A 24,217-nucleotide genomic window follows, 5' to 3' on the forward strand; every position below is an offset into this window, starting at 1 on the left:
TAATAATGCAGTTTTAAGGGCATCAGCTAAGCATGCTTTTCAGTATTCAGGTATTTCAGTCGTTGTGTGTCTTCCACATCACTAATTATATCAGCATATAAAGATCTGTATTAAAATTTATGTGTTTTATGGAAAAAAAATTTAAGGAAGGAAAAGGGTGAAATATATTAGTACTGATGTTAGAAATGCATAGAGATATATAAAGTATATACATCTAAAAAACTGAAGTAACAGCAAAAATAATTTTATGGTTAGGGTCATTACAATCTGAGGAATTGTACTAACAAGGGTCATAGCATTAGGAAGGTTGAGAGCCACAACTTTATTCACATGAAAGTCAATACGCTAAAAAGTATTTAAATGTCTTAGAAATACTTGAAAATGTAGCACTGTTCCTTTTGTGTTACTCAGGTAGTTTTATCAGTGTGCTTGAGGATCATGGTGCTTCCTGAAGACTTAATAACTTAGCAGTATCACTTATTGATTCATTGACTCCTTTAAACAGTTACCGAAACTTTTAGATGGGAATTCTGAAGCAGGTGTTCCAGCACTAATTGTTGTTTTTGTTTAGCCTACTCCAGTAGGTGCAGTTCAGCAAGACCCTGCTCTGTCATCAAACAGAGAAGCACACCAACACAGAGATAAGATACAGCAGTCTAAAAACCAGGTTTGGTGCCTTTATGGATATGAAATATTGCAGTTACTTTCCTTATTGACATGTGCATTTCTGTTCAGTGGGTAACACACACACACACACACACACACACACACACACACACACACAAGCATTGAAAAGACTCGTGTTTTCAGGAAAACTTCAGTTCTCACCATTAGTTTCAGATAATCCTCAGTTGTTAATTCATGGTAAGAATAGTCAAAACCGAGCCATATTTGGTTTTTAAAAATGAAGTGTTAGAATTATAACACTGTTTGCTCTCTCTAGTTAATTTAGTACGTTATTTATTACATTTCTGTTGTTTAAAATGATTTTTTATATGTGTGTCTAGAAATGCAGAAGCAAAGGATACAGTATAAGAAGTGATTTAAACTGAGTTGACTAGGTGGAGTGTTCAAAACTCACTTATCCCTGGAAGCAGACATATATGGATGTAGTTTCGTTTCACCTTGTTTAAATTAATTTCTCAAGGCCGGTTTTCTCACCTATAAAATAGTGATGATGCATGTCAACCTTTTAGAATATAATATGTTCTCAGTAACCCTAAACTCATGGATGCTGTTGCTGTCTCATAATTTTTACAGTAAATGCACAAATAACTACATTTTGAAGTAAACTGAACCACTTGACATATATTAATTAATTAAATGCCATACACATTTGCATATTTAATACAGAAAAAGCTGTTTGTTTGTTTGTTTATTTTTGAAGTGACCTTGCAGAGTAAATGCACTTCTTTTAGACAAAAAAAAAAAAAAAAAAAAAAAAAGTACGTTATGAAGCGGTGTGGAGAGCGCTATGAGAGAACAAAGACCCTTTCTGGCTGATGCCCTCTTCTGGTGTGTCTGAAGACAGCTACAGTGTACTTATAATAATAAATAAATAAATGAAAAAAAAAAAAAAAAAAAAAAAAATGGAATAAAGACATTTTAAGAGTAGTGAGCAGGAGACAGAGGAAAGGCAGAAGAGCGAAGAGCATAAAAGTTGGACAGGGACAAGCAACAGAAAAACCGAAGCTAAAAATCATAAGACATTTGTTTGAGGACTGCCAGTCAAATAGTGTGCTTGGTACAGCATGTAAAAAGATAAGCAGTAATACTGAGGGAGAGGGGGAGCTCTTGGGGAGGGGATGGGTAGCTCGCCAGTCCTTCAGCAATGTTCTCCTGTCCTATTTTGCAAGAGGATTTTCAGTTTGCTTAAGAATTTTACCGTCTTCTAGAATCTGAGAGTGTCTAGAAATCCCTTGGTTTAGCCCTGCTTAGATTCTGTCCTGCTTTTTATTCTGTCTTCTTTTTGCCTGTTAAAGTTCAAGTGATGGTTTAAACAAAATAAAAACTGAAGAACAGTACCATTTATTAATAATACTTCTACATTAAATATTACTACACTTATTTAATAGTATTACTATAACCAATTTAGAAAGATTTGTTTTTAAAGTTTAATAGCTTGAATGATCTGACAAGATAACTGTGTAAGTAGAGGGCTTAGAACTTGAGATTTGGTATTTTTGTCTTCTAAACTAGAGTTTATTTCTTTGGTGTTCCTGAAGATTGGCTCTCTCTAAATTTCTCTGTTGAAGCTATTGCATGTTGTAGTAATGGAAGCCCTCTCATAACTTAAAGACTTTTAGACTTCTAACTTCTTATTTCAGACATAGTTGGTCATCTAAGCTTCCTAAGGGTGAGTTCTGTGTTTTATTTATAGTTCTTTTTGTGTTAAAGCAGGGAAGATTATGTATGTGTGTATAATGTTTCAGTGAATCCTTGGAATAGGGCTATGTATAGGACCTGAATGCACAGTCTTCTCATTAAAGAAAAGTTGTGTGCATAGAAAAATTTCTTAAATATCTGTGCATCAGTGAACAGTGTTTTATGACAGATCCTATGGTTAGCAGTCTAAAAGAGGAAACAGGAATTTTTTAAAAGCTCTGAACACTGTAGTAACTGCAGACAGGACAGTCAGTGGTTGAAGTTCAGGTAGCTACAGTTACATGTAAAACGTTAAATCCATATTAGTGTTTATATAGAAGGAGAGCATATAGCTTTTATTACTTTCTTACAGAGCTCTGTCATCAGTTGCCACAGATGTCTGTCTTAACTTTATAATTTATTTCACTGTCAGTTACAAATCCACTAATCTGGCTATGCAGTTAGAGAGTGATGGAAAGACAGAACTCTCATGGTGGTTTTGATGGCAAACTTCATGCCATGAGCTATGTAATTTTTTTTTACCGTCCAGCTTAATTTAGGAAGCTCACTCCCAGAGTGTTTTCCCCCATGTCCTTCTGCTTACATTTAACATCTCTTTCACAAAGGTTACTCTGGCTTCTGGTTTACTTAGGCTCCCTCTAGCCCAGCATGGTTGGCACTTGTGGCAAGATTTTGTGGAATTTTGTTGAAAAAGAAAAAAGAGCACCAGAGACTTTAGCATATTTGCAGTTAGTTTCAGAAGCTTGATAGCCTTATTGAAGGAAGCTGGCTCTGGTTGGAATCCTCCTTATGCTCCTCACTAGGTCTGTGGTCCCAGGAGAGAGTGCTGAGTGTCAGTGTCTTTACCCATGAAATGAGGATGAGTCTGTCTAAATAAAGTTACTCATTCAGAACCGTGCTTTAAGAGATCTTCCTTCTGGTAGTGCTTTCTGCATGTTCCTAAAATAGAGAAATTGGCTGTTCTAATTTCTAGTAGAATGCTAGTAGCCTGTGCTTATTACCATACAGATTTTCCAAGGGATCTAAAAACATCCACAATTTTCATTTGGCTTCATAAAAGAAGGTTCTTTTAATTAGAACCAAATTGAAAAAAACTAAAGCAGCAGAGATTCATAATTGTGGGATTGTCACTTTTAAAACTGTTTGTAATTCTCACAGTATCGGGCATAGTGCTCTCACTTTTCAGAGACCCTTGCCGTTTTTTTTTTTTCTGTTACACTTACAGTAGAAACAGAATACAATGAGACACAGTTCTTAGGATCTCAACATTTTAAGGATTATCTTTTTTTCACATTGCTAAAAATAGCTCCTCATGGAAGAACTACTGAGGACTTGTGTAAGAAAACCCAGTGGCAGCCTTTGGTGCACTCTCATCAGCTTTCTTTCCCTGGTTCTTGGTGGATTTCATTTATGAACAGTGGGAAAGATTCCACCAAATTACAAGGAGCACCAGAGAGTTTAGGCTGTTTTAGCATTTGTGGAATCTGGGATGGAGTCTATGACTTCCCAAATCCTTTTATTTGTAAAACATTATGCCTCTTACTTGCTTTTATGGCTGATCAAGACTCAGTTCAACAATAGAAACTTCATCTTCAGAGAGAAATAACTGTATGTATTCTAACTATTCCGAATAGTAAGGTTATTTTAATTTTCCTTTTATACATATGTTTTGTAAATTATAAGGATGAGATGTTTAACGTATTGGGTTTTTCTCCTTCCATGCATGCCATATGCATTAAATAAATGGCAGTCGGCAGACCACAGGGCAGCTTGGGACTCCCAGCAGGCAAATCCCCATCATTTGAGAGCTCACCTTGCAGCAGACAGACATGGTGGCTCGGTACAGGTATTTTCTGATTTTTGCATGAGTGATTATTCCCCAGATTTATACAACTAACCTTTTTTTGAGCTCATGGCATGATACTCTATCCTTATGAAAGCTTGTGGCCGAATTCTATCCATAACTCTCTCCCTTCGTTATTTAACCAAAAACCAAAGTTAACATGATCCATAAAGACTACCAGGGATACTACACTTTTGCCTTGGTTTATTTTTGCAAGTACATGCAATGGTATTAAAGTCATACTTGTGGCAAGTTAGCACAAGTGGACTGTAGTATGAGCGGAGCTTGATTGTCCAATAATAAGCTAATGTCTTTATTCATTCTCTAAATACTAGACCGTTTACAAACCTTTTCCTTTCTCCTTCCTGACTCTGCTTCCTTTGAGCTTCATTCCTAGCTATCTAAGCTTTTTCATCTGTACTACTTGGGAACATGCCTGTGTCTGGACTTACAGTAATAGCTGCTATGCTGTCCTTTTGTAAATACTGAGTAGTAAGCTGTGCTCTTGCCACGGGTTTGTTTTTACTTCTTTCTGTCACTTCCTCTCTGAACAGCTGGTGGCTACTCTGCACTGTCCCAGCCTCTCTGGGTAACTGTGTAGGTGTGATTGTAGAGACAGGGAAGGCTGCAGCCTTGCAGGTATCTCTAAGGCAGTCATCTAAACGCTAGTGTAAAGTAACCGACAAACGTTACCTCAGCCTGTCTCAGTTTGACATCCGTTGGTTTTGATTTTGTTGTTGCTCAGTGTATTTCCACTTGAATAATTTTCTGTTTTTTTTAATCAATTTTTCATTCTTTTTAAATATATTATTAATCAACTGAATCTGTATTTTACTTCTAAAAATAAGTTCAAACTTAAGTCTTATCAGCTCTCTTGTTTTTCTTACCATTTCATTTTAGAGATAAATTCCATAACTACCATTTTTACATATAAAAGGCTATGGATTTTTAGGAATATGTAGTAGAAATGTTTGAATAGTTATAAATTCTGGAGTGGCAGACTTAGGGGCAAGAGCGCCGGAATTCCTGTTATTGGGAAAGCTAAGAGAGGAAAGTATATTGAATTTGCATAAATGCTCGTGTCTGGTTTTACTTGTTTCTGAGTTCTCGGGGTAGGGTTGTGTTACGTGCTTTGCTAGTGCCCAGGGCAACCTGCAGCAGCCAAGGCGCTGATAGAATCTGTTCTCTTAGCGCCATTTCCAATCTGTTTTCCTGTCCTCTTAGTCATCTCATGTGTTTCCCAGGATTAATTAATTAATTTGATGGTTTTTAATCACTTTGGTAATCTGTGCTTGCTTTATTTATTTTTCCCACAGAGAGTACTTGCCCTCTTTTTCTATCTCCAAAACTTTTCTGTCGAGACTCCACCCAGCTTCATCTGATATTCAGTATAATATGATCCACTTACCCAGTAGAATTGTAGTAATAGGATGCATACATAGGTAAAATAAGAAGTTATGCTCATTCTGCTGATTTCATGAAAGCGTTTTCAGCCTTAAACCAACTTAATACAGTGAACATTTTTAAAAGTGTAATGGGTAACTTACTAATACTTCAAGAGTGGCCGTGTCAGAATCTTACCCCATTGCAAAATAAAGACTGACTTTATTTACCGCATTTGAAAATCCTCTCATGCACACTCCAAATTACTTGATTGTTATGATTTTACTTAGACTAAGGAGAGGGTAAGTTAAAACTAATAATAATGAAAACAAGTACCTAAAAGCTAACTCCTGTGATTATTATGTTGATCCTAAATAAAGGTAGAAAGGGAAGTAATGTGTTATGTTTTTTCATGGTTTTATAAAGGGAAGTTGTATAGAATTTTTGAAAGTTTATTTTTGTTTTGTCCTGTCTTAGGGTTTAAATTTGTGTGTGTGTGTGTGTGTGTGTGTGTGTGTGTGTGTGTAAGCTCTAATGTGAAGCTGCACTCCCAGCTTTAACACTTATCTTCTATAGGCTTTCCCTAGTCACTTGTACACTCCCACCTCCCTGACTCCCAATCACTGTGTTTTTTCTGTGGAACAGTAAAATGCTGTTAAACATTCTAGGCCATTTAGAGTTGGTGGAATTTCTCGGAGTTTTTGACTTAAAGACACATCGTAAGATAGCTCTTATTTCTGGTATGCTGTGCATGTAGTCAGTGTACATGTTCAAGAGTGTGTGCGCATGTACATATATGTGGAAGCAGGAGGCCTATGACAGATATCTTCTTCTCTTGCTTCTCACTGTTTTTTGAAACATGGTCTCTTCCCAAAACCTGTGGCTTAATGATTGGCTAGGATGGCTGGCCAAGGAGTTCTAGGGGTCCTCTTGGCTGTACGTCACTGATGCTGCAGTCACGATGTTTACTGTCTGTCCATGAGTGTTAGGAAGTCCATTCACGGATCCTCATGCGTGCATTCATTGTAGCTATTTTACTGAGTCAGCCATGTCCTTACCCCTCTGATGAGCTTTTTTTTTAAATTTTTAATTTATGTGCATTGCTATTTTGCTTACATGTATGTCTGTGTAAAGGTGTCAGATATTGGAGTTACTGATAGTTGTGAGCTGCCGTGTAGATGCTGAGAATTGAACGTGGATCCTCTGGAAGAGCAGTCCAATACTCTTAATTGCTGAGCCATCTCTTCAACCCCCTGATACGCTTTTAATAGAAGCTTGAAGGTTGAAACTTGAACTCTGCCTCTTCTGCATACTGACAACCTAACGGACCAGATATGCATGCTACCGAACTGGTGTTATGGTTAAGAGAACAGTAGATTAGGTTCATATTGTGTGTCCTGGATTACTTATCAGTAAAAGGAGGATATTAATGATATTTTTACCTCTTGGTTTTGCTTTGAAAATATTTTGCATAAAGACTGAGGTTTTTGAAGGACTAGCTAAGTAGAATCAAGTACTTTTGTAAATCAGTGAGCAGCTGTATTTTCATTTCCTGAAAGTGAAATATGAAGACATAACCAAGAGAAAACATTGTCAAATTTGATCTTTCCCCTTTTTATATTTCTTTAGTGAAATAATAGAAATATGTAGCTATACATTTGATAAACTCTGCTAGAAAATTGAAGATCAGATTAGTATATCCAAAGATGTTATTTTGAGTCTTTTCTTACCTGTGTATGTTTCGGAGAGCCCCTCATGAATTTAGTCTACACATCTCTGTTAGTCCATAGAATCATTTTAATGAATATGAATGGGAAAGAGACCTACCCATTCATAGTTTTGTCTATTCATTATTCAGAAATATCTAAGTTGTTCTTAGGAGCTAGGCCTTGTTCTGAGCTCTTAAAAGAAAAAGAAAATGGAGAGACAGAATAAACTAGACCAGTGCTAGGAGAACATGTAGGAAAATGTACCTAAAAATGGCTGGACTAATGGCTCAAATTTGCATGTCAAAAGTGCTATGAATACCAAAGAATCAGTGGCAGTTATTAGTCAAGGAAGGCAGTAGGGGAAACAGAAGTGCCCTGTGCATAAAGCTGTTGAAGAGAGAGATGCCCTGAGGAATTGAATTCAGTCCATCTGGGTGTGTGAGAAATGAAACCAAGAAGTAGGTGGGTTGTAAACTGTCCTTGTTGTTAAGTTTGAATTTTATTTTGAAGATACTGGGGAAACAGAAAGAGGATTATGGATTAGAGGACTAGTCATGGTGGTGCATGCTTGTAATCCCAGCACCCAGAGGCAGAAATGGGATCCCTAGGAAAGCTGACCAGCTAGACTAGCTTGAATCAGTGAACTCTGGATTCATCGAGAGAACCCTTTTTCAACAAAGAAATTGGAGAGCAATAAAAAATCGATACCTGATGTTAACTTCTGGCCTTCATACATATGCAAAACCTCATACACAGTTAAGCACTCTACCCACGCGCGCGCGCACACACACTCGCGCACACACACTCACACACACACACACACACGCACACACACACACACACCTCCCCCCCCCCACACACACACACATGGGTACACACACGTCCATTGTTTATGTCTTTCTCCTTTTCCTTGTCTGTTCATGTTGATGTGCATTTGTGATAGTTCCATATGTTGGCTGCTCTGAGTGCTTTGCTAAGCATGGATGCTCGGTTGTGTGCAGTATCCTGGCCTAGGTGTTTTGGGAAGACACTTAGGAGTAGTACAGTTGGATGATATGGTAATTCTGCTTTTTATTTTTGAAGTTCATCTTGATTTCCACAGTGATTATACTACTTTACTGGCCCACTAGAAGGGCATAGGGCTCCTCCTTCCCACCCCCATCCTTACTAGCAATTGCTGTTGAGTTTTTGTTTTCTTTTTCTTTAAGACAGGGTCTTACTGTGTGGATACAGGCTGTCAGCCTCAAACTCCTAGACATCTGCCTGCTTTTGCTTCCCCGAGTGGGGATGAAAGGAGTGTGCGTGCCCCTAAGCCAGGGCTTGTGGTCTTGCTTATTTATTTGATGCTAGCTGGTCAGATTCAAGTCGTCTTGAAATTTTGTCCCTTTCTTTCCTTGTGCAGCTTTAGGGCTTCAGATTTTACGTTAGAGCTTTAGTCCATTTTAATCCAGTGTTTTGCAGGCGGGCTTATTCTTGTCTTATTCTTCTACATGTAGATACCCAGTCTCTAAGCACCATTTGTTGAACAGGCTGTCTTTACTCCAGTGTATGTGGTGGTTATAACTACACCAAGTTTGTGTCTGGACTTTTCTATTCCATTGGTTTGTGTGTCCGTTTTTGTGCCAATACACTGCTGGTTTTATTATTAAGGTTTTATAGTACAGTTTGGCATCTGTACGTCCACCATTGCTCTTAATGCTTGTGATTACTGTGGCCATTTGAGGCCTTTGTGCTTCTAAGTGACTTTTAAGGTTGTTTTCTAGTTCTATGGAGAATGTCATTTAAATTTTGGTATGGATTATATTGAACTTGTAATATATTTGGTCAGATAGCTAGTTTCATAATATTGTTTCTGTGAATTTATGAGTATGGGAATTCTTTCTATTATCTGTATCTTCTTAAATTTCTAGTTTTTATTGTCTTTCATTTCTTTGTTTAGTTTTATTGTGAAGTGCTTGTGCTTTGAAGCTGTTGTGAATGAGGTTTTCCTCTGATCTCTTTTTCAGCAAGTGTGGTATTGGTATAAGAGCGACCACACTCTGAGTGGGGGTTATATACCCAGCTACTTTGCTGAGGTTGTTTCATAGACGGAAAAGCTTTCTACTGGAATTCTTCAGGTCTTTTGAAGCACAGAACTATCTTGTCAGCAAATGGGGATAATTTCTTCCTTTCCTGTTTGTATTCCTTTTATTTCTTTCTAATGCTGTATTGATCTAGCCAAAACTTTTTAAGTACTGCACTGAATAGAAGAGGAGTGGACAGGCATCTGTATATCTTTATGTCGTTTGTGATTCCAACTCAGTACAACGTTGTTTAGAGCTTTTATGATGTTGAGGCATGCTCCTTCTATTCCTTTTTTTGCCCAGAGCTTTTGTTATGAAGAGATGCAGAACTTTGTTAAAAGTACTTTATACATCTAATGAGATACTCATGATTTCCCCTAAGAATATTTACATATAGCATTACATTTATTTATATGTATATAGTAAATTTCTTGTGCAGTTCTCTGTAACAAAGCATGTTTAATCATGGAGTATGATTCTTTTTAGTGGTTTTCAATTCAGCTTGAGAATCTTTTGCATCCATGTCCATCAGGGACCGTTGGCTGACGCGTTGCTCTTCCTGTTGTTCCCATGTCTTTTTGCATGGGGTGGTAACTCGAGTACATGGGACCTTGAGTTTCAGTTGTTTTTCTTCTTTACCCGTTCCCTTCTCTTAATTTTACAGAAGGTTATATTATTTTGGCCTTTTCCCCCTAGTCTACAGTCACAGGTAGTGCATTTGTGGGCTCTTAACTGACCTTAAGTGCATTTCTATATCATGTATGTTTTTTAATTTCCTCTGTTACATCAGCAGCGTGTTTTGTTCTTCCCAAATGGTTCTGGGGTTGAGTTCAAAATAGGCTGTTCATTAAAAACAAGCTGAAATGCTCTTATGTAAGAGCTAACCAGCAGTCACAAAACTCACAAGACAGAAACATGAAAAGGCATGGTATATCCAGGAGACCATAAGCTAGTGCAACAGTTGAAATGTCAGGCAGAGAGTCCAGAGGTCTGTTCCTGAAGACGACCAGTGATTCCTGGATGGCCACGTCCACAGTGAGAAAATTCATTCAGGATACAGAAACAAAAATCAGCAATGTAGAAGAGAAAGTGAACCCCAAAGGTTATGTTTATACACTCTGGGATGTCTAATGTTCTAACCAGAGATGTCTCTGTAGTGTATTCCAAGTTGGAGAAGCAAGCCCTGCATTCAGACCTGTACAGCCAGACCAGTCTTCTGTGGTTTGTTTTCTTTTCGAGACATGGTCTCTTTATGTGCCCCTAGCTTCCTGGACCTGCTATATTAACTCGTCTGTCCTCCAACCTACAGAGAATCAGCCTGCCACTGCCCCTGTGTGCTGCGATAAAAAGCATGCACCACCACACCTGCCAGTTTTTACACCTTTAAAACCTGCGCAACCTTGAATATGCTGGAGGCTGCAGATGTCAATCAGCCCAGTGGCACTTGAGAGTTCTCAGTCCTGTGGCAGTGAACCTTGTGGCAGATACCTGGTTTCAGAGGCTGGCTTGTAGCTGATGACTGGTTTGGGCTTTTTGGAATTCACAATGATTCTTAAGTGACAGGTCAAACTCTTAGTGATTAAGGTGGGTCACTAACTACCGTACCCTGTGCTGCTCAGGCTGAGGCTGCTGACTCTCTCTCTTTATGACTGTCTGCTATAATTATCTCTTACTTAACGCTTCCTTCGTGGGGTTGGTTCCAGGCTCCTGGACCTGTGATTGCTCCTCATTATCAGGCTCTCAGGGTAATTTAGTCTTAAACACAAGGTTCCGTCTTAAGTTGCTACCTTGCCACAGCACTTGGAGGCATGAGAAGTGGACCTCTTCTACACTGATGACTTGTTACAGCAGAGGAGTCACTATCTAACTACAACTATGAACTGTTTTCAGAGTTTGTCTAAACTGTGTGCTGGTTCTTTGGGTAGGATTGCTGATTTCTTTTCACCAAGGACTCCTTGCTTAACTTTAGATGGCGCTTCTGTGCATGCAGAAGCTGTGTTGTCCTTCCCCTGACTATGCAGGAGCTTTATTAATAATAATAATTATTATTTTATTTTTCATTTTTAAATTCATGTTTTTCTACTGTGTCTCTTTGGAATGGAATCTACACTTTGTTTTCTTGACTCTCCTTCAGGGTGTTATAAAGAAGCAGTTTCAGTCTGTCATTTTACCCTGGAAGCTTAAAGATTACTTTGATAAAGGCTTCATTAAGGGGAGAGGAGTATGAGTCAGAGTCTATAAAAAGTCTATGCCTGAAGCTGGGTGTGTTAGCTTATGCCTGTAATCACAACACATAGGAGGCACCGGGAGGATTGCTCCCAACTTTAAGCTCATAGTCTGGGTTACAACTGAGTTGCATTGATGAGTACTAGAGATGAGAGGAAAGAGAGTGACCGGATCTGGGGGCCGAAAGGGGAAGAGCGCTGTTGCTACCCGCGTCTGCTGTGCTTGTCCTTGGTGGATCAGCTCTCTGAAACTTGAAATGTACCCGCCTTAACAGGGAGTAGTGACACAATCCCATTGTAGCTGTACTTTCATTGCTACGGCTTCATTCAGTTCACCACCATTAAAAATAGATTCTATGATAGTTGGCAACTGTAAGCAAAAGGAAGAAGAAAAATGTTAAACCAGTGTGCCGAATGACCGCTTTATAGTTGGAAAGTTTTTAATTTGAACCTTAGGAATGATGTTTTGAGAACCTGAGCCAAGACAATCATAAAATCATAAATCATGCAAAAGACAAGTGCAGCCAGGTACTATTAAGGAAAATGAAAAGAATAATATAAACTGCCATAATAAGTTGTTTGATTTATTCGCATGTATAGTATCATATTCAAATATAGATAATACTGACACTAAAAAATGATATAAACAGAAGTATCTTTCAGTGTCAGCGAATATACATGGTTCAGTGTGAGAAGAGTAATTTTCACTTTGCTGAGAGTTTTCCATTGTGCTAATTGTTTATAGTACTTTACTAAAAACATTAAAACAAATCTCAGTTTTCTGTATCAAATCTTTAATAATGTACAGTTAATAATGAAGAACAAAATTGAGTGCCTATTATAACTTCATCTTCTCCACATAGTTTTCTGGGGTGCTGACATCTTCAAAAGAGCATTTGTAGGAGGATGTAGTAATTGTTTCTATTATGTAAATAATCCTACACTAGTTTAGGAAGTTTCCTGGTGAGTCTCACTGATATGAATCAGTGTGATTCATTTATTGTAATCGCCTGTTTTAATAACAAATTTTTAATAACCTCTCGAAAGATTTGAATGCTGAGAAAATATGATACAATTACTGACTCTATTAGTGAAAGTTAAGTTGAAAATCTTCCTTATCTTGGTTGAAAGACAATGAAAACTAATTATGGCAAACTATACCTGTGGTCCACAGACTGCCATGTTACTGTGGGTTATCTTTTAGCATAAAAACTATGAATTATGCTGTAGTTATAGTTTTTAAAGTATGTAGTAATTCATCATTTACTGGCTCAAGTTCTATAAACTGTAAAAAATATTATTTTAGCTGTATCTCATGTATCAGTGTAGTTTTTAATGAGTGTCTTAGAGAAAGATTTTACATATGTTTGTGAGCATGTTTTAGTATTTCTGTATTTATCGGTTAGATGTCTATCTGATACTGTGAACCTGTGATGTTGTAAGTAGCTTTATAATTTTTTTTTATATTTGGAAAGTATGAATTTGTTTTTGAAAACCATTGCCTATGAGCTGGGCATAGAGATGCCAGCTCTCGGGAGGCAGAGAGAGCCTGGACTGTGTGGCAGCCTCTTTTTCCTACCTTGCCCACAGACACTTCTGACCAAGGCGCTGCTGCTTTGGGACCCCATCTGTCTTATCTGACTGTGGGCGGCTTGTTGTGGAAGTTGCTTGTGGGCTCTCTCCTCCTGCTGTCCATTTTAAACTTTGTAGAAAAATATAGTCAGTTTAATTCCTTAAAATACTATGATAGGGTTTTGATTTTTGTCCCAAAGTTAGAATGTCAAAGCAAATGTCTTTAAACATAATAACAGTAAACTATAAGACATCTGATAATATTCTGAAATGCCAAACCTCAGATTATCTGTCATTTTTATAAACTTTGCTGAAAAGAAGTCAGTCTGAAGAACCCTGATATTTCAGTCTTCCAGTTCAGTTATAATTCTAGAAATGCCAGCTGAATAGACCCAATCTTTAGAATTTGACTTGTGAAATTAAAAAACAAATGCATTTGCTTAGTTGATTGCCTTCATTTGTGCCCTGTAAAGCACCTCTGCAAGAGGCTGGCTGAGAGTGGTGATGGCCCCCATGTCTTCATCTGTGGCTCTGTGCACTGAGCTCCATTTCGGCCTGGTGGTTGAATAGACAATACCCTTTTCCATTTCATAGGCCAGAACACCGAGATTTAGCACGATCAGGTGTCTCTCGAATGCTCGCACAGTTCTCAGTGCTGTAGCTAGAGCTTTTGGTATGGACCCATCTTAGTATAGAGTGATCAGCTGGTGCCAACAGAAACAGAAGTTATGTAGGAAAATCGGGAATGAGGTAAGCCTACAGAATATAGGGTTTTTTTTTTTTTTCCCAGATTTATCAAGGAAATTCTCAGATTTAAATAAACACAGAGAAGATGGAATTTTTATATGGATTAAATGAATGGGAGAAGCTTAGGGCTAAGGAGAGGGTGGGATGTATCTTTTCAAGTTTAGAATTACAAGGAAAGAAGAAATAAAGGTGATTAAATGAATTTATAGGACCTTCGATAATTTAGGAATTTTGTTATTTTTTTTTATCTTAAGTGTCTTAAATTTTCATTCGTTAATGGCAGTATTTATTTACTCTGACAAAGTAGCTGTTCTGTGTTAGGTATATCAAAGAGCAAGAGATGAGATTCCTGCTCTTATGAAACAGTTTTATTGGAGGCAGAATATTAAAAACATAGTAGATAAATCAGGAAGTAAAAACATCAAGACAAAACTAAAAATGCACCAAGGAATAAGTAGTCATTGTATGCCTTTAGTCCAGCACTTAGGAAAGAGGCGGGCAGATATCTGTGAGGTCAAGTTCCAGGAAAGCCAGGACCACACAGGGCTACCGTGTCTCAAAAATAAAAACAAACAAATAAATAAAAGTCAACACATATAACTTATACAGAGAATCAAAAATAAAGTACAACATAAAGACTTTTTCTGCATGGAAGTTTTAGATGAATGGTAGAAAAAGCCTGTCAGAGATGCTCTCTAGGAATCTAAGAAGACAGCCCATAAGTAAAAAAGCAGTCCTAGCCAGTGGCAGTGGATAATGCCAGGCCTGAAGCTTGGTCTCTTAGAAGCTGGTGAGCTAAGGGGATGATAATAAGAGATCAGTGAGCCAGGCAGGCTGTAAGTTATGTGGGAAGTTAGCGTGGTATGAGGAATATTGATTTTTATTCTAAGTTAGGTGAGAAGCCAGGAGTTGGACTTTTCAGAATTATCACAGCCAGGTTTATACCTGGAAAGGAGCACTCTGGTTGCTGTGTGGATAATATATTTACTTGCAATGCAAGTCAAAGCTAATATTAGTTGACAGGTTTTTGCTCTTAAGAGAGGTCATGCTGTTTTGTACTGGTGTCGGAGTAGTAATAGATAGTAAGAATCGATTAGATAGGGGATGCATTTGGGGGAATATCTCATCGGACTTCCTCACAGATTGAATGTGGAGTCTAAGCAGCTAGCTGAATGGATGGTACTGTTGTTCCTCAAACTGGACGGTGTGAGGTAGAAGTTTCAGCGCTTATAGATTGGAGGAGGGAATAAGTCATGCGTAAAGAGAAACTGATGGAAACCTTGAGGTAGGAGTTACTTTTAGAAAGCAGCAGAAAATAGAAGTTATAAGATGGAAAGGAAGATAAGCACATGTCGAATGGCTTTGATCTACTAATTGTTTTATGTTCCTCATATTAACTTTATAATTTAAATGCCTTAATCTTTACTAAGTATATGTGATTATGTATGTATATATGTGAATATATAAATATTCTTTCCCTTTATTAACCAGGTTGTAAGTTCTACAAACGGAGAGCTAAACACGGATGACCCCACGGCAGGACGGTCGAATGCACCCATTACAGCTCCTACAGAAGTGGAAGTGATGGATGAAACAAAGTATGTTGTCAGTTTGCTTATTCTGGTAATTTTTTTTGGTTCATAACTTTGCACGTTTCAGCTTTATAGTTCCATACAATTTTTCCCCCTGTAGGGAATAGAGCACACAAAAGAAGTGATATAATTATCTTAATGACTATTTAAAGAAGTACTTTTAAAGTATTTAGTAAATGCATTCTTAATATAAAAATAGTTATTTAGAAACTGTGCTCAAATTTTCATTTAACATTAATAGGATACTTTCAGCTTTTGATATTTAGGCACATTCATGGCTACCACTGCTGTATTATTACTTTTCTGTGAGTGTAAGTGCTTGGTATTGTAGGATGCTGCATGTTTAACGTTACTGTAAGATTACTGTTAAGGATGTGGACTATAGCAGCGCTGCTGGAAAAGCAGTGCATGAACAAGAGTGTGATCATCTAACTGTGGGCTGTTTGTGATGATTTCTCTCTCCCTCTCTCCCTTGTCCTTTTCTTTTTGTTTTTCTGTGTATAGCTGCCAGAAAGTATTGAATATGTGGTGAGTTCCCAAGTGTCGGCAGGCAGAAATAGCTCCATTGACTATAATTTCAAGATTTAACACCATTTAATATAAACAAACAAAAAATCTTTACTTAGAAATTACAATTGGTAAAATAATATTATTTGATAACAATAACATTAGCCCTTGAAAAGCAAGAAATAATTGTTGAGGAGCTGTTTTGCCTGCTGCGGCTTTTTTTGCTCTAAGTGACATAGTTTTGGGGCACTCCTTAACTGCATAGATGGTATGCCAACCTGCTTTTGCCTGCGCATTTGTTCTGGAGCATGGGAGTTTTTATTTATTATTTCTTAAATAGAAAGCTGAGTTTTTGAGTTAAACTTTATATTTTTCTGTTTTCAACCTTTGGATACGTATTCTTTCCTCCTACAGCATCACTACAGTCTTATCTCATTTACTAACCAGTACATTAAAAGCCCTCTAATAGTTCTTAGTAATATTCTTCCTAGGAGAAAGGATACTAAATTTTATTTATTTTCTGGTCTTTGCCTTCAGGTGGAATTCTGTGTTTAGATTTCTCTCTCAATTTCCAGACAGATTTTGAGTGAGTTCTGCAGTGAACTGAAGCCTTAGAGGAGTCAGTTTTAAAGCCCGCCAGTCATCTGATTACATCCTTAAACACTCATCCACCAGCTGAAAACGAGGAAACTGCTGTGCATATTTCTCTTACCAAGCAGTGACCCATTTCAGTTTCATTTCAGAATTGAATGGTGGTGTGACCGAATTTAGTATATTTCAAGACATAGTCAGCTATTTACTTGTTATTAAATAAAAAATTGAACTACAGTGGCTTATGATTGTGAGTGCTAAGACAGTTATTATCTCGGGTGGCAGCACGGCAAGTCTGATGCACATGCCGTTGCGGTGAGTGTTCGCTGTGCCCTTCCGCTCCTCTGTGGGCTACTTTGTTAGGCTTGTTTCTTTTCCTAAAATGCTGCGAATAATGCCCATGTCATAGGGCGGTGAGAGAGGGAGTGACTGGTAAGGCTCAGGTTTGTCACATGCACGGACTCTAGCTATTACCACGCCTCTTTGTGCTTCATCACTGGCTGCCATTCGTGCTCTTCACAGGAGAAGGCTTCTTCCTGCACTGTTCCACGGCATTGTTAAACCTGGGACTGGGTTCACATCCTCCTAGACACAGACTTTTGATCCGGTCTATCCGCTCTTTATATGTCCAGTAGTTAACACTGCAGAGATTTCAGAATAGTGGATTTCACAAACTAGCAGGAGAGACTGCAGTTGCATTAGTAGATTTTAGTACATGGTGCAGCTTTCACCCGGTAAAGAAAAGGGTCACTTCCTGACTGAGTAATCAGAGAGAGAATGTTTCACAGAGTGGCTTTCAAGGATGACTTAGCTGTGATGTCTCTGGGTGTGCGCTCAGATAGCCTGGCCCTTCTCTCCAGAGCCTTGGAGGACAAGAATGAAGAATGCAATGGAGGATTGTGTCGCCTCCTTTTTCTTCCCACCCCCATTTAAACCTGACACTATATTTTACTGCTGTCTTGTTAATCTGCCTATCAGTTTCTTTACACAACTCTTGCCTAGCTGAGATATCGAAAGATAAGAAATTTCACATGAGGTATTAATTTTAAGGTAAGATGCTTATTTGTCAAGATAAAGTATTAGTTGTCATGATAGGCATTTTTCTACGTGCTCATGACGCCAAGGCTGAAGAGACTGAGAAAGCAGCTTCTGAAGTCGTGCGTGGGTGGCGCAGGCTGGGTGCAGAAGAGTCTTTAGCAAGGGTGGTGCTGGAGGTCAGTGTAGAAGGGTAGGGAAGAGCCTCAGATCCAGTCAGGAGAACATGCTTCAGTTTGATTGAGAGAAGTCAGGGTTTAATACAGGTCCAGGAAAACAAAGCGAAAGTGCTTTCTCCATGACAAAGCAGTGGGCAAGGTGTATCGGAGGTGTGATGTGAACAGCAGAGCCGAGTTCACTGTGATCGTAAGATGAATTCCCATGGCACAGGCTGTTCATTTCCGTTTGTTCACACTGGTGCAGTATTCACACCACCTCACTCTGGTTCTCAGTGTCTCACTTTTAGTTCTGAAAGCTAAATTCTTCCCATTTATTAAATAGCTCTTTTCTAACTTAAGTATTGTTGGATACAAAAACTATACCGACTGTCTTAATCTTGATATTTAGACTCAACACTTAACGAATGCCTTCCAGCTCAGTTTTCTCCAGAAAGGCCTCGTAGTAGTACTGAAATATTCACTTTGTAGCCTCTGGTAGAGTTTGTGCCTTGTGGTAAGGACTCCAGATTTAGCATACACATATACTTTTAGCTAGAACCTACTGTAGCATTTAGTTGTGTCAATGATGTAAATCCTTCAGTGTATACTAAACAAGTGGCCGAGTTGTGCCTTTTGATGAGCCAGTTCTATGTGCTAGCCACTGCACAGCTTAGTTCTAGAATGAGGAAGGCACTAAGGCAAGCAAAATCATTTAAAAATAATAGGAAGTGCACAAAAAAGACGGTGTCATGAGAGAGGCACTACCAGATTGGGTACTGAGAGACAAGTTAAGAAGGTGACAATTTCTTAGTCATCAAGACCATGAATCAGCTGGTTTTGAAGTGACTTTGATCTTTAAAAGGAGCATTTCAGTTTACTCTTTGCTGGTAGGCGCGTTTATAAAGATGCATCAATGCTGCCCTCTGGTGGTGGTCGCCTTAATAGTATGCCATGCATTCTAGAAGTTACAGGGTTTACATTGTTTTTAACTTACAGGACTTGTCCTCTTAGAATTCATCTTAAATCTCTTTTTGGTTTCAAATAAATGCTTGGCCATAGTTCCCTTATTCACGAAATGTTATTTAGCCAATGTGAAGAACTTCAATTTCATAAACAAAGCAAAACCAAAGAATGCAGTGTGAATACAAGAGCAGCATAGGCAGGCTTGTGTCAAGACCGTGCCGATTGCACTTGCCACTGGAAAGGCCTATGTAGTTAAAATGGCTCTTTAGTAGAGAGGTTTTTGAAGGAATGTACTTTAGGGCTTGAAGTGACAAATGATCATAGATAGGAACATTTAATACCATGAGCAGGAGCTTTATATTAAACAACACTGAACTTTCCCTGTAATATCACTAGATTTTTAAACAATATTATAAAATTTTGGTCTATTTCTTTTAAATAACTTTTTTTTTCATTTTAGCTTTTACCCTGTGGGTGTTGTCTAGTAACTGCAAGATTTACTTGAATAATTTTTTTTCCCCCTCCAGTTGAGACAGGGTGTCATGTATTCGAGGCTGAACCTAAACTCTACATTGGAGGGTGGCCTTGACTGTCTGTCTGCTGACCAACTGCAGTGGCCCTGAAGACTGAGTCGGGCTCGGTTCTGCCCACCAAGCAAGATTCCATTTGCCTTTCTCGTTTTGAAATCTTATATATCTGAAATTTGAGAAAGGATTAGGTTCATGTAATTTAAAGTAAATGCGGCTGTTTTGTTTTGTTTTTAACTCCTGAAACAATGTATTATTCTTAGTCCTTGTTGGATGGCAGTAGCTCTGCTTTAGGCCTGTGACTATTTCATCATACACACAGATACATATACTCTCCCACCCATTGCAGTTGCCTCACAAAGATAAAGTTGTATATAGATAAAAGACAAGGACTAAATATATAGTGTTTGAATTGTTTTTTTTTTAAACTATATATTTAAAAATAAGCCTTGAAAACATAGTTTTTGAGTTATAACATGGACATCTTGGCTCTGTGATTTTAAATGTTAAGTATAAAATTAGTTTGATCAAAATTAAATAACTTACAGTAGCCTTTGACTCTTAAAATGATAAAGAAAAAAATAAACGCGAAGGCAAATGGGTCAAGAGTTCATATGATCCTCAGCTACATAGTGAGCCTGAGGCCGCCTGCACCATTAGAGTCTGTCCCCCAAAAAACGGAAAGAAAATTCCAGTCTTTGTCCTGTACTTAATCTACTTTCTCTTTCTGTTTCGTAAATATGGTAGAATATTTGATTGATACTGGTTGAGGTTGATTGATGCTGGTTTTTTGTTTTGTTTTAGAATCTAAACTGATTTGTACTAAAACAAGATCCCTAGTAATAAGGTCATTATTGCTTCTGTAACAGTGGTTTCAGGAATCAAAACTCTCAGAAAGAAAGGGAGCAACTGTACAGATGAGCTTTATAAAAGCATCCCCGCCCCCCCCCCCCCCCCCCCNCCCCCCCGACTCTCCAATGTCCCGAGTCAAACGAGTCAGAGCACTGTAGTGTTTCAGTTTTTAGAGAAGTCTTTGAATGTCCTGCTGTACACAGAAGGCATGCCAATAGGACACAGCCATAACTGCCGTAGGCTCACTAATACCATGCTTGGCTGACATGTTTTCTCTCATCTGTCCTGCACGAGCCTGTTGCTTTCTCTGCCCTTCTCAATTACTGTGATAAGTTCAACCTGGAGTAGCTTTAGTGTTTCTATAATAATGGGGTGTTGTCTTTATCTACAGGTGCTGCTGCTTTTTCAAACGAAGGAAAAGGAAAACCATACAACGTCACAAATGACTGGACACAGACAGATCCTGGGGAGTTACTTACATGTTCATATGCTGTTTCGTGATTAAAATCATCTCTATAGTGACCACATATATTTTCAAGGACTCACTCTTGAAACAAAAATGTCATACTTTCATATTTCATTTTGTGATTGTCTTACATTCATTCCCCCACCCTTAATTTAACTTTATGGAAGCTTTAAAATTTTGTCAAAACGCGAGTGCTTTGCCCATCATTGAATTGAATGGACCAATGAAGTGGTATTGATGAACACAGTTCCATAGGACATTTTTCAGAGGCTCTTCTATTCTAGAAAACAATACAGGTGTCCAAATATCAACTAATTGTACCTAATTTGATTTCTTTATGTTTTCTATAAAAGCATAATCAAACAGGAATTTTCTTCCCACTGGATAGTGCAGCAGAGAAAACAGTTGCCCAAATATTAAAAACAACTTTCTTGAACAGTTCCTGTTTTGTGGCATCTGCATTGATTTCAGTATGACCGATGGTACTGTTATTCGTGAATCATATTGACATTCTCTCTGTGAAATCATGGTACAGTCACTGCCCAGAGGTACTGAGGAAAATGTACTATGGGATTGGCAAACGGTGGCGGTAAATAAATCAGCAGTTGTTGGCAATGCGAGCTCGGCTTCTGTGGCGCCACTGTGTGAAGTGCAGCTGCAGAAGAAGCAGGAGCGCCAGGAACGTTTGTTTAATGTCACTCTGCTTCCAGATGATAATATATACTAGATGGCAAGAAATGAGTCCTGGAGAAGTAATGTATGGGAGAGTTTAAAAAACACACTAAGGAAAGGATAACAATGTGAAACTTGTTTCAGTGTGTAAGGCTGGAGCCCCTTAAGAGCCTACTGCCCCGTGGCCACATTTCTCTCAGAAGCAGAAACCCGAAGACGTGCCATAGAGTGGTGGCTGCCTGTGATGCCGCTCTTCAGATGCAGAAAAGAGTCCTACTCCCAGCAATAAGCACCGGGTCACCCTGTTGCCCTCTGTGCACACTAGTCTCGTGTGTTCAGCTTTGCTAGTTCTCTGACATTTCCTGTCTTGAGCATAATAATGTGGCTGAGTGGAGAATGTTCTGGAGAGGGTGGGCTGGGTGCTTTGCCTCCGTAGCTTTCACAGTGCCTGCATATGCACAGCATAACAGTTCTGTTTTTCGCCAAGTCCATCCCACTTTGCAAGTGTGCTCTGTTTTACGCCATGAGGACACAGGCATACTTTGTGTCTCATCCTGTCAGCCGGGTGGTCGAGAGTTAAAAAGGCTGGCCAGACAGATGCTGTTGATCATATCACACATTGTCTCCTACTTAGAAAACCGTGGCTCCTCCTCCCTGCGCTCTCCCCTCTGTCTTAAGTGGGAGCCTTCAGGTATGCTTATTTATTGTTTTTTGTCTCAAGGTAACATTTAAAATATGTATTAAAGGAAATGAATCCACATTTTTTTACTTCCTTATTGAATTTACAGGTATTTAATTGTATTTTGTAATTTATTTTTCTTATTAGCCAAAAGTTCAATGTGTTGTTTTTGATAAATTGGGCGCCCACATGAACATCCCAGGTCAGGACATTGTTTATCTTTTTTCTTGATTTTAAAGACCTACACTCAACTGAGAAAATATTTGCTGTATAATTTGATCAACAGTTTCCATTCTCTTTGTATACTGTCATGATATCTAAACTGCAGGAGTTAAATACTGAGTTTTTTTATTTTGTTTGCTCTGAGCAAGGTAGATGGATATTTTGGCCATTTATAATGTGAAACCACTTCTTTACAGTATTTGACCAAATTTGTGTGTCTATGATATTTGTAAATACATGCGATATCTGTATTTCTTATCATAAACCTATTTAGTTTTATTCTCAGTAGGGTTTTTGGACTGTACAGTGTTTATATGATCTGAACTCCTTATACATAAGAAGGTGTGTATATTAATCCAATTATGGACTTAAATATTTTAAAAGTATGAATACCCTTATTTGCTGCAAAGGCCAGTGTGTAGACATTTGCTTTTTTGCAATATTTTTAAGTGCTCCGTTTTCGTGCTGGAGAAGTCGTCTTTGGCACACAGACTGGTCAGGAATAGGTGATGCAGGTATGTCCAGGTTAAGCCAACAATGTTTTGCATTTCTATGCTTCTTTTCTGTCAACACTAATGAAATCAACATTGCCTGAATGTCTGAATACTGAAACACAGCCCTGTTTAAAAGTATGTAACTGAAAAAAAAAAAGAAATAAATAAAGGTAGTTTTTTTAAACTCGCTCTTTCCCCTTTCCTCTAACCACGAGTGAACTAATGTTTTTCAGTGCTGCACAGAGCTTTAAAAATTAACTTCTGTTGGTTTACTACTTACTCTAAGAGGCAGAGCAGAAGGAAGCTGCTTTTGTCATTTTGTGTCTGTCTCTGTTCGATGGGAGTGCAGTTGTAAGGAGCAGATCACAGGAAGGATCTAAGCTTGCTTTGTTTTCATTTTTAAATTTTTGGAGTTACTTAATAGAGCAATTGGTTAAAGCTGTCCTCTAACAACTTAATTAACAGTGATTTTATTTCTGTTTTGAAACACACGAAGTCATGCTATTTTTGAAAGTTCAGTTAATTAATTTTAAGTGAATAAAGTCATTTCAGATGAGGAACATAAATATATTTGCACCAATAATTTGACTTCTCATTATGATAGGTCCTTTAAGCATTTTACCAAACAGTGTTAATGGAGCCTTGTTTACTGAAGGATACTGTAGGCAAGATAAGGCAAGCAGAACCATTTAGTCTGTGACTAGTATGTGCATTGAGCACCAGAGACTTCGAAACGGCATGGAAGAATGGACTAGGGAGGAGACTAAGCAGGTAAGAGTGTTTTCTATATAAGTGTGAGGGCGTAAGTTCAAATCCCAGGAACCTCTGTAAAAGGCCAGTGTAATTATGCATGCACCTTTTACTCCAGCATTGCCCTGCGGTAGCTGGAGGATCACTCGGGGCATGCTGGCTGCCAGTCAGCATCCAGGTTCAGTGGAGATCTTGCCTCAGATGGGTGTGGAAAGTGATAAATGTCCTCCTCTGGGTTCTGTGTAGATCTTAAGGTTTCTATTGCTGCAACGAAACTCAGCAACTTGTGGAAGATAAACAATACAGTTTATTTGGCTTAAGACTTCCACAACATTGTTCTTCATAGAAGAAAGTCACAGATAGAAACTCAAACAGGGTATCAACCTAGAGGTAGGAGCTGAGGCAGAGGCCATGGAGAAGTGTTGCTTATTGGCTCCCCGTGGTTTGTTCAGCCTGCTTTCTTACAAAACCGAGGATCACCATCCCAGGGATGTTCTACCTATAGGGCCCAGGACCACAGTGGGCAGGGCCTTCGTCCATCACTCACTAAGAAGATGCCTTACAGGCTTGTCTACAACCAGATCTTATGGTGACATTTTCTTAATTGCCCCCCCTCTCGCCCCCGGTCAGAAGACTTGTGCCAAGTTAACATGAGACTCTCCAGCACAGTGTGTGTATGATGACACACAACACATAACACACAGGGCCAGGAGAATGATCTGATGATGACAGGTAATCAGCAGGTTTTATCTAGAGAAAGCAGTGTGATTTTAGAGTGAGAT

The 24,217-nt window shown here is 38.5% G+C and overlaps 1 protein-coding gene across 10 annotated transcripts in view; it reads left to right on the plus strand.

The window, feature by feature from the left end:
* Nucleotides 1-22,893, plus strand: part of Csnk1g3 (casein kinase 1 gamma 3) — an 84,101-nt gene extending 61,208 nt beyond the window's left edge. For 3 of the 10 annotated variants that reach the window (XM_021150495.2, XM_021150496.2, XM_029471804.1), the window contains exons 10-14: nucleotides 572-667; nucleotides 4,136-4,231; nucleotides 15,419-15,525; nucleotides 16,024-16,047; nucleotides 20,544-22,893. In XM_021150495.2, coding sequence (XP_021006154.1) covers nucleotides 572-667; nucleotides 4,136-4,231; nucleotides 15,419-15,525; nucleotides 16,024-16,047; nucleotides 20,544-20,598 — 378 coding nt within the window. In that variant the 3' untranslated portion in view covers nucleotides 20,599-22,893. The remainder of the gene's footprint in view (nucleotides 1-571; nucleotides 668-4,135; nucleotides 4,232-15,418; nucleotides 15,526-16,023; nucleotides 16,048-20,543) is intronic. The other 7 variants (XM_021150498.1, XM_021150499.2, XM_029471806.1 and 4 more) reach the window with 4 other exon arrangements.
* Nucleotides 22,894-24,217: the final 1,324 nt, after the last annotated feature.

This window comes from Mus caroli, chromosome 18 (assembly GCF_900094665.2).
Source record: "Mus caroli chromosome 18, CAROLI_EIJ_v1.1, whole genome shotgun sequence".
In the NCBI taxonomy this organism is placed as follows: domain Eukaryota; kingdom Metazoa; phylum Chordata; class Mammalia; order Rodentia; family Muridae; genus Mus; species Mus caroli.